This window comes from Lutjanus erythropterus, chromosome 13, assembly GCF_056507025.1.
Source record: "Lutjanus erythropterus isolate fLutEry1 chromosome 13, fLutEry1.hap2, whole genome shotgun sequence".
Lineage (NCBI taxonomy): Eukaryota > Metazoa > Chordata > Actinopteri > Lutjaniformes > Lutjanidae > Lutjanus > Lutjanus erythropterus.
In genome coordinates this window covers 5,733,752-5,746,814 of record NC_139329.1, presented here as the reverse complement: position 1 = coordinate 5,746,814, position 13,063 = coordinate 5,733,752, and the positions used below count along the sequence as shown (strand labels likewise).

The 13,063-nt window shown below is 41.8% G+C and overlaps 1 protein-coding gene across 1 annotated transcript in view; it reads left to right on the top strand.

Moving 5' to 3' along the window:
- mbtps1 (membrane-bound transcription factor peptidase, site 1) overlaps positions 1–13,063 on the top strand; it is a 28,783-nt gene that overhangs the window by 11,698 nt on the left and 4,022 nt on the right. Inside the window, exons 8-20 of the mRNA XM_084733547.1 lie at positions 951–1,053; positions 3,174–3,325; positions 5,124–5,285; positions 5,699–5,843; positions 6,064–6,252; positions 7,191–7,363; positions 7,489–7,604; positions 7,773–7,929; positions 11,365–11,489; positions 11,626–11,703; positions 11,870–12,010; positions 12,116–12,247; positions 12,364–12,490. Of these exons, the coding sequence (XP_084589673.1) occupies positions 951–1,053; positions 3,174–3,325; positions 5,124–5,285; positions 5,699–5,843; positions 6,064–6,252; positions 7,191–7,363; positions 7,489–7,604; positions 7,773–7,929; positions 11,365–11,489; positions 11,626–11,703; positions 11,870–12,010; positions 12,116–12,247; positions 12,364–12,490 (1,800 nt within the window). The remainder of the gene's footprint in view (positions 1–950; positions 1,054–3,173; positions 3,326–5,123; positions 5,286–5,698; positions 5,844–6,063; positions 6,253–7,190; positions 7,364–7,488; positions 7,605–7,772; positions 7,930–11,364; positions 11,490–11,625; positions 11,704–11,869; positions 12,011–12,115; positions 12,248–12,363; positions 12,491–13,063) is intronic.

The window sequence follows — 13,063 nt, the reverse complement described above, 5'->3', positions numbered from 1 at the left end:
AGCTCTGTAGGGAACAAAAGTTTATAGTACTTAAGCAAGATAATAAACAAATGAACAATCATTTGATTTTTAAATCACAAATGCAATCTCTAAAACTACACCATGGTCACATGCCCTCACATCACCACCATTAACTGACTAGTGTTCAACATGATGATGTTTAATGTCCCCAGCAATTTCTGTAGTTTAATTCAGCCATTTGCTATTAAGCTTGTTTTTAAGCTGTGGTCACAGCTGTCGTGGGCATGGAGGCATTAAAAAAAGGTTTTTCCAGAATTCTGTACTATAGAGGCCCTTCAGCATACAGTCATGAATGTGCACAAAAAAGAAAACAGGATGATCGGTCCAGTGGTCTGCGAGATTAGCTCTGGACAAGATGTAGGTCAGTTTAGTTCACTCAGTAGCTTTGCTGCTGCATTCTGACTTGGTCTGGTGTGACCAGTAGCATATTCTAGCTAATGTCAGCAAACTTTACATAAATAGTTCTGTATAAACCAAATACTGAGTCGGATTGTTGACTTTATGACTCCTCTCTACTTGTACTACTTTTACAGTAGCTTAGTATTTTAGTTAATTCAGTCTCACTTTGAGTGTTGCTGCAGTATCAGTGTATTTGGTAGCCAAATCACTTCACTGTTAGTTCAAATGGATTTTCTCCTAGTTCTTGCATGTTCTCATTGTAAAAGAAATTCTCTGTTGTTTAATTGCACAAACATCCCTCCACCGTTTTGACCATGTTAATGTCCAAATGACCTCCTGGCCAACTGGGCTTAATGACCCTGCTGAACATGTGCTGAAGGAGAAGGAAGTTCTCTTTACAAGATCATTTAAAGGACAAAACAGGGAAGAGAGGCTCACATTCCTGTTGCACCCTCATGTTGTACTGCTGAGGTGGAAGTGTGAACTGCTCCTTTAAGTCGTGCAAATGAAGCAAAGTTTCTCTCTGTCAGCACCCTGAACAACCCAGCTGACCAGATGGACGTGATCGGGGTCGGAGGGATTGACTTTGAGGACAACATCGCCAGGTTTTCCTCCAGAGGCATGACCACCTGGGTGAGTGAGTCCAGGAACACACACTCTGAAGCACACACTCAGTCCCACGCAGACACACACAGACATACACATACACTGTACTGTTTATCAGTTTTAGAGCAGACACGTACTCTGTGCTTTAGAAGCTGGTCAACCATGATGTAAGCTCCTGATCCCTCATCCACATCCCATCAGCCATTCACACACACACACACACACACACACACACACACACACACACACACACACACACACACACACACACACACACACACACACCACTTTTATCAGTCATAGCCCAAAGCAGACATCTGATTAAGGCTTCACTGTCTGATCCAGTCAGTCTCTCTGCCCCCTCAAATACTGTCAACCAGCCATGAAGAGCCCAGAAGCAACAGACAGCTCTCACTGCACCACTCAGCTCTCCAACCTGAATACATCAGAAACATGCCATAATGCAGCCTGTTTAAGAGCAGTTTTCTCAGCTTTCCTTGTTCCCATTCCTACCTATTTTCTTGTCATTTTAACTTTCTGCTCCCTTCAACTTGTCTCTGCCTTTCTGTTTCTTGGCGCTGTGTGCTGGTGTCCATCTACCTATCAGCTACCATCACAAGACTACTCACACTACTACAACCTTTATCACCTCATGTTGCTCTCCTCCCGTCCTCAGCTTCATGCGTCCCTGAGCGTCTGTATGGTGAAGAAAGAACCTCATGTGTGATGCTTTGAACTTCCACAGAATAATTTGTGGATATTGACAATACTTTCAAAATCAAAACATCTTTTTTGAAATTTGAAGAAAATTACAACCAAGTTCACTGACAACAAGTTTTGCTGCTTACAAGTCTCTGTCTTTGAATTTTCAGAACTTTTGGCACACAAATGAAAGAAGAGATGATAAGGCTGCAAATTTTGTGCCAATTCCATAACCAATAGTTGAAAATGTTAACAATTGATTTAACCATTAATAATAAGATTCAAAATGTGCATCTTTTCAAGTTTTATTTGAACAGTTCTTGACAGACAATAGGTTTGTGAAACATCAATTTGTGAAGCACAAATAATTTAAACAAACAGAATAATAAAACAATAATACATACAAAATAATGACAGACTAGCAAAGTCAGACCAAACTAAATAGTGAGAAAACCTGTGAGCTCCAGAACAATGATAAACAAAATGTACATGATCAGTTAATGAATTTTTAATCAGTTAAATTCTCAACAGATTAGTCAATGAATAATTAATCATGAACATTTCACCATCAAACCAAAACACTTTGGTGTTGGTTTGGTCTAGAAAAAAACAAACACACCCTTCCAGGCACTTTCTGTGTGTGTTCAGAAAGTAAAGCTGCACACACACACTGGTATTATGCCAAAGGTGCTGAGTAACCCCTGGAAGTCCCGTATATATGACCTGCTGTCCCTGCTGGAATGAAATTGAACAGCATGATGTATTTTGTTTGTCATTTTGCTTGAGAGATTTTCGCAAGAAATGCCCTCAGTCTCTATCAGGTAGGCAGCTGCAGTTGAAGTTGACAGTTTTGGGAAGGCAGTGTGGTTCCCCCCGAGCACGGGTTGAAAACCCACAAGTCTGTGCTGGGCACAAACACACTGGAACAACTTAGAAGCAAAACTAATGTTGTTTCTGTTGACCGAACAGTTGGACATGTGATTGTGACGGGTTTTTGTAGACCTCTGTGGGTTTTGGCAGGCAGCTGCTGTCTTTTTTTCCCAGTCCTGTGTAACCAGGCGCTGAATCTTTTAATGGTACAGAGAACCGGACCGTACCAGTCTTTCACCCCTGTATGTACGGTCAACACCTCATGTCTGCAGGATACAGAGATTTTCAACAATAGTGGAGCTTTGGGAGCATCATAGAGGCTTTAAATAGCCTCTCTGACTGTATGATGTAGGCGTAATGACATGAACTGAAACATACGTTTAAGTGTGAGTAAGAGTTATTTTAAATCTTGAATTACAGCTTTAGTTCTTGTTGTCCAGAAAACAACTTTGTGTGTTTGTAAAAACATGTAGGTGGTAGGCGCAAGACAATAGCATGATCCTGTCTAAATGTTATGTTCAGCCGCTCTGTTGTCTGTATCTCATGCTCTGTATCTGTCTCCCATCTCTGTGCAGGAGCTGCCAGGCGGTTATGGCAGGGTGAAGCCTGACATCGTCACCTACGGTTCTGGTGTTCGAGGATCAGGAATGAAGGAGGGATGTCGCTCTCTGTCTGGCACCAGTGTGGCCTCTCCTGTGGTGGCTGGAGCTGTTACTCTCCTGGCCAGGTCAGCATCATAAACAGCACCGTGTTGTCATTAAATGCTGGAAATTTGATCTTTGTAGGCCATATAGCTTCTTTTTTTTTGCTGGCAGAAAAGTGCTGGCAGAGCAACCCAGTGAAAGGAAAAAATCTGCATGTGGGTTTGACAGTATGATTGACACTAGCTACTTTGTCATCACCATACTTACCATTACTTTACTATGGTGATGACTACAGACAAATAGAGAGCAAAGCTAAGTGCATTTTTAGTTTAATTGAACCCTAATTGCACCTATTTTTTTCTGTTTTGTTGTTCTGAAACGGCACGGTGGTGCAGTGGTTAGCACTGTCGCCTCACGGCAAGAAGGTTCTGTGTTTAAATCCCTCAGCTGGCTTGGGGCTGGGGAGTTTGTGGTAGGGGCAGGACCTTTCTGTGCAGAGTTTACGGGTTCTCCTTTTGTCTGCGTGGGTTCTCTCCAGGTACTCTGGCTTCATCCCACAGTCCAAAAACATGCAATATAATAGGTTAATCGATAACTCTAAATTGCCCGTAGGTGTGAATGAGAGTGTGAGTGGTTGTTTATCTCTATGTAGCAGCCCTGCGATGAACTGGCGACTTGTCCAGGGTGTACCCCACCTCTCGTCCAGCTGGGAAAGGTTCCAGCCCTCCAACAACCTGTCAGGATAAGCAGTTCCGGACAATGGATGGATGCAACTTTCTTTCCGTTTTGTTGATCTGAAAAATGATCTGATCCATGACTCAAAACCATGAACACTAACACTCAAAACTGAGACAATTAAAATGTTAAACAGTATACCTGACATGTTAGCATGTTGACATCTAACTCAAAAGCACTGCTGTGCCAAAGAACAGGCTCACAGACCTGCTAGCATGGCTTCAGACCCTCAGTCACATTAAACAGTTTGTCTAAATAAAATATGAATACAGTCAGGAAGTACTGATGAGACAGTCAAGCTCAGCTTTTGTTATTTGACAATTTGCGATGCTCAGAGCTGCAGATACATTTCAGTCTGTATGAAATACTGTATTTAGTTTCAGTGCTTAGACTGAGACATGGTAAAGTACAATATATTTGGCTTTGCCCTAGCCTTCCGCCCCAGCAGGACTGACATTTGCAGTTCTCGGGTTGGAGAGAAGTTTGATTAATAATTAGAAGATCCAGCTCTCTGGAGACATTTATGCTTCTGAAGATTAAATATCCACAATGTGAAGTAGCCAAAAAAGTTGTGTTCTCGCAGTCTAGTCATGAAAACACGTCTCTTGTGGTGTGCAGAGTGGCTGGAAACAGCTGAATAGTTTGAGATGAAGCACAGAGCTCTCTGAGGCTCTTCTGTGGTGGCTGAAGTGGCTGAGGGTGCTGTTACAGACCTGTAGGGAAGCTTGACATCAGTGGGTACTCATCAGGTTTTTTTTTAAAAGCTTGATGTGGTGTAATTATCTCTTGTGCTGTAATCCTACATGAGCAGGCAGTGAAATGTGTCCCAGAGGAGGGAGGGGTGTCGCTGATTAATGTCGGGTATTACTCTCAGTCTGTCGATATCCCGTCTTCACATGGTGAAAAGCCCTCTTGTTACATTGCTGTAACTGAGCCCATTTGTGAGCTTGTGTTCATGGCTTAAACATCATACCACTACCCTTGTTGACAACAGGCACCTCACCCTTCTCCCAGGAGAGTCACACACACACACAAACACCCAGCCCATCCCTCCTCTTTCCTCCAGTTCTGTTGTGAATTAAAAGCTGTGGAATCTGCAGACTGACAGATCCAAACTGATCTGACCTGTCCGCCTCTGTCCTGCAGCACTGTCCTGAACAGGGAGTTGGTAAACCCGGCCTCCATGAAGCAGGCTCTGATCGCTTCAGCCCGCAGGCTGCCGGGGGTCAACATGTTTGAGCAGGGCCATGGGAAACTAGACCTGATCAGAGCCTACCAAATCCTCAACAGTTACAGACCTCAAGCCAGGTACAGTAGATGTCTTGATGTACACAGATACCACAATATAAAGTACATTGGACACTAGTTCATGGATTAAGAAACCAGTGTGTGCATAAAGACAAAGTCTGTTCCCACATTTTCAGTCTGTGTGTCTATGTCCTTAATTTTCACCACTTTTCACTTTTCCTTCACATTTATTTATGTAAAGGCGTTTTTTTTAACTTGTACACATTTTTAAGATAAAGAATATTATCAAAATCTGTGTATTCATTAGTTAGTTAATTAGAGATGCTATTTAAGTAATTTCCCCTACAGTTTTCTCTTGTTTCTGTATCTCTGGTGGTTTGCCTCAGAAAGAAAGCACACAATAAGCTTGTTTCAGAAGAGTGTCTTACAAAAACAGAGTTACACAGTATCCTTTTGTCTTTGTCCCCTGCCAGTCTTTCTCCCAGCTACATTGACCTGACAGAGTGTCCATACATGTGGCCTTACTGCTCTCAGCCCATCTACTATGGAGGAATGCCCACCATCGTCAATGTGACCATTCTCAATGGCATGGGTGTCACCGGCAGGATCGTCGATAAGGTGCACACAAGACTTCATAAATCAAGAGACTTTTTTTTTGTTTTCCTTTACTTAAATGCTACATTACAAGAACACACAATTCACTTAATTTTATTTCCTCAAGTTCATTAAGAGGACGAATGAAAGACAGGTTACGTCCTTGACTAATCTAGTTTTGCCTAGTGATGAACTTGGAGTTGTTTCCCTATAAGATGTCTAAAGGTTGCTCTCTCCTGCTCAGCCCATCTGGCAGCCCTACCTCCCACAGAACGGCGACCACATCGACGTGGCAGTGTCCTATTCACCCGTGCTGTGGCCGTGGGCTGGCTATCTGGCTGTGTCCATCTCTGTGGCCAAGAAAGCGGCATCTTGGGAAGGGATCGCTCAGGGTCATGTGATGGTCACAGTGGCGTCGCCCGCAGAGAACGATGTGAGTCACTGCAGCAACACCTGAGCTCTGTCTTCCAAACAGCTTTGGCTTTTTCTGCAACAGCGGCTCTCAAACATTTTTGACTGACGTACCTCCACATCCCCATCATACGAGCTTGAGTCGCCCTTCATCGACACCCATCATGTTTAAAATGTGTTCGGTTAAATTGAGTTTGAAGTGAATGTTAAGACACTACATAGTACAAGTGGGTGTTCATAGAATTTTCTTCTTGTTTTTAGATAGTTATTTTAATAGTTTATCTATTTCTTTTACAATTTCTACTATTTCTATTGGTGCCATACTATTACTATACTATACTATATTGTCAGATCCGTTAAGCCTACAATTTCAACCATTTGTCCTTTACTTTTAGCTAACTATTTCAACCATTCATACGATTCTTTTGGCTAACAATATTAATCACTTGTCTGTTACTTTTGTCTAAAAATATCAACTGTTAGTCAGTTACTTTTGTCTAACAATATAACCATTAATCTGAACATTTTGGCTAACAGTATCTACTGCATGTCCTTTACTATTAGCTAACAGTATCAGCCTTCACCAGTTACTTCTGCCTAACCCTATCAACCATTTGTCCATTGCTTTTGACTAACAGTGTCAACCCGTTTGTCTGTTAATTGTAGCTAACTGTTTCAATAATTTGTCCATTACTTTTAGCTAACCCTATCAACCATTCCATCCTTTATTTGGCTAACTGTTTAAATTCTTTATCCATCACCTTTAACCAGTTATATTAATCATTCCTCTGTTACTTTTTCCTATCAATTTCAGTTGTTAATTACTCTTATCCTTTTATTTATCTAGTTAGACCATTTATTGGGGTTAGGAATCAGTGTTGTATTGTACCTAGTTTGTGTAATTAATTATTATTCTTCAGTTATGACCCACTCATGTTCTTGACCTTTGACCTCTTGCAGTCTGAAGTGGGCGGGGAGCTGACCTCCACAGTCAAACTGCCCATCAAGGTGAAGATTGTGCCGACTCCCCCTCGCAGTAAGAGGGTGCTGTGGGACCAGTACCACAACCTGCGTTACCCGCCCGGCTACTTTCCCCGAGACAACCTCCGCATGAAGAATGACCCACTAGACTGGTATGCATGTTTAGATGTGTTCTTGATGTCTGATTTGTTTTTCACCTTGATTCAAATCTCTGTACATATTGCATGTCCTTAATGAACTGAAAAATGAAATGTTATTGGTTGTTTTATGTTTCCAGGAATGGAGACCACATCCACACTAACTTCAGAGACATGTACCAGCACCTGAGGAGTATGGGATATTTTGTGGAGGTGCTCGGAGCGCCCATTACCTGCTTTGATGCCAGCCAGTATGGTGAGAATACAGAGACTGAAAACACAAAATAATTAAGTGACTTCCTCTTTAAATAGACTGCCACAGCTCCAGGCAGTTAATGAAGCTTTTTTGCCCCAGAGTCCTGTTTGCTGGTGGTTGAGTAAGAGATGACAAACTAATGGGTTGTTTGCTTTTGTGTCTCTGCAGGCACATTGCTAATGGTGGACAGCGAGGAGGAGTATTTCCCTGAAGAGATCACCAAGCTGAGGAGAGACATCGACAACGGCCTGTCGCTCATTATCTTCAGTGACTGGTACAACACCTCGGTCATGAGGAAAGTGAAGTTCTACGATGAAAACACCAGGTAATCAACTCTCTTTGACACTTGACTGTGACTGATTATTGATACACTGACTAATGTTAAAGGCTGTTAAAAACTAACTTCTCAGCTTACATGATATGAGATGGGCTTCTACATAAACACTGTTATTTTACTTGAGAGATGTCTGTATTCTGTTTTGCTTTTCTCTCCTGTTTGTGGTAAAAAGGTGACACCGCATGCTTCAACAATCCCAGGTTTAATAATCAATATTTAAACCAAATCAGGAAGTTGTGGGGGTGTTTGTTCATTTTGCAACAACTGTTTGTCCATTCTGATCAATCCACACCCACACAGTCCTGATGAAGCAGATCATCTGACTACTTTTGACTGTTAAAGTTAATGTTTAGATGTCAAGCTGCAGATATTTAATATATGGATAAATATTTCAATTTAGAAACAAGGTTGTCTATTGATCAAAGTCAACACAAGCAATGTGATAATGTATTCCAAAATTGTAATCTTCCGCCCCAGCCGAAACTGACTCACGTGGCCTCACTTGAAGTTATTTAACAGATTTTTTTGCAGCTCCTTCTGAAACCACAAAAGGGTTTGTGCGACTTTCTTCTCACATGCAGCAGCACTTCCCGAGACCTGTAAATAGACTTTGACGTGTAAAATTGGCAGAACTCTCCTGTATTTAACACTCAAACACTCAGCTAATGTTTGCACTTCGTCAGGACTGTGTTGGTGTGGTTCTGTCAGATTTGACTGACAACGACCAAACAACCCACCAACTCTCATCAGATTCTGATTCAGATGTTGCTAAATTGGTGGACAAACACAAGCTGAGCCTGGCCCACTCCAAACCAGTGAGAAAACGAACTGACACAATACGGACAATCTTTTATGTGAAATGAGCAAAACCAACAAGGTGAAAGGCCGCATCTACAGTCAGTGTTTTGTTTGTCCCTCTGGGCTACTTAAAAAAATGGCAGTGCTGTGAGGCAGTCATTTTATTTGTAATTCTATGTTTTGCTAATTTTCCCACCCTGACTGCATCACAGTTTTGGTTGCTGTGATTGGTTGTAGACCAGGTTTCGTCGCTGTGATAGCCTGTAGGTCTATCCAATCGGCAGAAGCATCTTGGTCTGCATCCGTCGATGATGCCCCTTGGAAATCGAAAACGAACCGAGACACCCCAGACTCATTTGCATTTACGAATTAGTCTTGAGGTGCCAGGATAGCAGATTGATTTTAAGAAGTGTAAAAGTGTCCTAACCCTCATCTATAAAAAACAAAACCAAACTAAGTTGCAGCCTCAGCAGTTCCAGACAAATTCAATTCAATGCAGAAGCATTTTTTTTTTTATTAATTGTGATTTTATAGGTTGAGCTGTAAGAACTTGAACTGCATTGTAGTGTGCCAGTGCTCTGAAGTGATTTCTTACATTTGGAAGCTCTCTGTTCGTTTCTGTAAAATGATCGATCTCTCCTCTTCCTCCATTAGACGTTCGATGATTAAACAGCTGTTACCTCAGACGCTCCTGCTTTCACCAGCAGCTCTATCGCATTATAATGATAACAAGATAAACTGTGTTGTGCAGCTAACAGCCCGCTGGATCACAGTTTCTGTCCCTCTCCGCAGTGCTGGGCTCTATTTATGCCTTCTCGCTCTGTAATAGATGTAATTTATCACCACTTTTCAGATGCAGAGCTAAAAATTACTCAGGACTCCTCACTGCTCCATTCATATCCCACTCAAGCTGTCGCACAAAATCCACAGGATTCAAATCCTTAAACACAGCTAAATATAGCCTGTATGGCTGCCAAATATTATGCTGAGTAATGCAGTTTTAATTGAATTGAGCTTTGTTCATTCACCGCTGCCCTTTGTGGACAAATCAAGCCTGATACAGAAAACTGAATTAGATCTTTTTTCACTTTATGAATTCACTACTGTTGTAAAGTGTTTTTCCCTTTATTGATCTCAAGTGATTTTTTTTTCAAGTTGTCATTTTATCCTGATAAAACCTGCTGACAACCTGCAGTTATGTTGAGCCAAGTTGTGTTGGATTTTATTTCTGCTTTATATCAAGATTGCATCGTGATATAAGACTAAATATCATGATTTTGGATATTATGTAGTAATATGGCATTAGTGTTGTCTTTTCCTGGTTTTAAAGGCTGCATTATAGTAAGGCGATTTAATTTTCAGAATTTACCAGATTATATCCGCATTACTGATGATTATTTATCAAAAAATGTAATTGTGTTAATATTCTGTGAAAGTAACAATAGTCACCCCAATGTTCTTGCAATATCAATATTGAGGCATGTGATCAAAAATAGTGTCATATTTGATTTTGTCTATATCACCCTGCAAGAATACAACAGACCTAATTTATCACTTTAGATGCTTCCACCCTTTGGAGTACACAACATGATGTCATTGATGACCTACATGATCAATAATTATGAATATTGACTGATATGAAACTTCACTATAATGGTAGGATTTTGAGGTATATCACCCAGACCTATTTTCATTTGGTCCTTTATTTTAAAAGTTAGTTCAGATTCTTTGAAGTGGGGTTGTATGATGTACTTACCCATAGTCAGTGTATTACCTACAGTAGACGGTGGTCGGCACGCCTCCAGTGTAGGAAGCTAAGCAATGTACTATGGTGGACAGAGTCAGCTGCAAAATGTACCATCTTGAGTGTATGCTATATTTAGAATATTTTCCCTGCTTTGTCTTGCCATCAGATAGCCTCTTCTGATGGAAAAGTCACCATTTGGTAAGCCAAATGTTGCTCTTTTAAAAACCAGACAAGACTTCACTGGCAAAATCAGTAATTTTACCTTTGTGAACACAGGAGTTGCGGATCCGCCCCTGCCTTGGTTGGTTGGTTTGTCTATGTAATTGTGTGACTTTGATGTTTTCAAATGTTAGTTTGGATTCACCAAAGTCACATAATAACACAAACATTCTGACAGATCAAGGCAGCATTAGACCAGCAACTCCCATGTTCTGTTGAGTAAAATTACTGATTTCACTTATGGAGTTCGGATGATTTGAAGAGAGCAATATTTAGCTCTGTAAGAGTTGTTTCCCATCAAAAGGGCTGATATAAGGGTAAAACAGTGAGAATATTGTAAACATAGCATACACTCAAACTGATGGAAATTTTTATAGGGGGTTTAACTAAGTTTGTGCTCCTCTCTGCTCCTTCAAACTGTGTTGACCATCATCTACTGTGAGTAATACACTGACTCTGGATTAGTACCTCAAACAACCTCACATCAAATAATCCGAACTATCCCTTTAACCCTCAGCTTGTGGCACATGTTAAAATGAGAAGTCAAAGTTTAGTTCTGTTGTTGCAGCAGTGGGTGAGTCTTTCTTATACATGTAGATTTATAATTCAGTTGGATGAATGAATGGCTGTGGAGATGATTTTCTTGATGAAACCTGCAGGCAATGGTGGATGCCAGACACAGGGGGCGCCAACGTACCAGCTCTGAACGACCTGATCTCAGTGTGGGGGATGGCTTTCAGCGATGGGCTGTACGAGGGAGACTTCACCCTGGCTGATCATGACAGTGAGACAAACACACACACACACACATAAACCCCCCCATTCTCAGTTTGATGGCATTATTCCTCTGGTCAGCTTTAGTGTTGTTTTATTCACACAGTGTTTCAGGTGATAAACAGGGTTGTTTCTCTCTGTTCCAGTGTACTACGCCTCAGGCTGCAGCATTGCCCGCTTCCCAGAGGATGGTATAGTGATTGCCAAGAATCTAAAGGACCAAGGTACCAGCTCCCCTCTAAAAATATTGAACCAGCTCAGTGTTGCACAGTGCTGGCTGGCAGCCACGCAGGCTGACAGGCAACTTTTTAGTCTGTGCCTCTTTGGTTCAGATATTTAACACCAGCGTGTGTGTGCGTTTTCGTGTGTGTGCTTGTGTTGTTTTCACAGGTCTGGAAGTGTTAAAGCAGGAGACAGCAGTGGTGGAGGGGGTTCCCATTCTCGGACTGTACCAAACACCATCTGACGGGGGAGGTCGCATCGCTCTGTATGGCGACTCTAACTGTATAGATGACAGCCACAGACAGAAAGGTAACCCCCCTGTAGCATGTGTTGTTGTGCATGTGTGTTTTGTTGCTTTTTACACACAACAAAACATTGAGCTGACTGAGTAATGTCTTGTGTGTGATTCCTCAGACTGTTTCTGGCTGCTAGACGCTCTCCTTCAGTACACCTCCTACAGTATGACCCCTCCCAGCCTCAGCCACTCCCACAGCAGGGTGGCACCGCCCACAGGCACAGAGCGCCCACTGCCACAGAGACTGGAAGGTGAGGAAGGAAATTACACAATAAATTGAAAGACAGGTCAATGTAGCATCTCAAATATTGTACATTTTCCTGTCCTTGTTGTAAACTCTGCTTTATCACTGTTATTCTTCATCTAGGCAACCATCTTTATCGCTACTCCAAGGTTCTAGAGGCTCACCTGGGAGACCCTAAGCCCCGCCCACTGCCAGCCTGCCCCCACCTGTCTTGGGCAAAGCCACAGCCAGTCAACGAGACAGCACCCAGGTAGGTCAGACGAAGTGCTAGTGCTGTCAGTTTTACATTTGATAAAAGCAAAGCAAAAACTTTATTTTTGTTTCCTTTTTTCATGAGTTGAACTGAAAGATCTCAGACTCGTCTGTGTACACAAAAGTTTTATTTCTCTCAAATTTTGTACACACATTTGTTTAAAACTGTTAGTGAGCACTTCTCCATCCAACGATAATCCATCCACCTGACAGGTGTGGCATGCAGAGAGGCTGATTTAACAGCAGGATTATTGCACAGGTGTACTTGGACTGGTTACAATCGAAGGTGCTCTGAAATGTTCAGTTTGATCTTGAAAAAAGTAGGACAGTCATGACCTGCCCTACTCCGCCTCAAATGCCTCATGACTTTGCCCTCCTGGGGAAAAATATGTAGGTATCTGTAACTCTATGTGAAATAGCCACACTTCAGTACTGAAAAAAATGTTCTTTTTCAGGATCAAACGGCACAGACTGTCCTTTTATTGCAGGCATGTCTAAACTATTCCACGAAGGACAGAGTGGCTGCAAGTTTTTCACTTCAACAAACCAACAGCACACCCGACTCAACTTG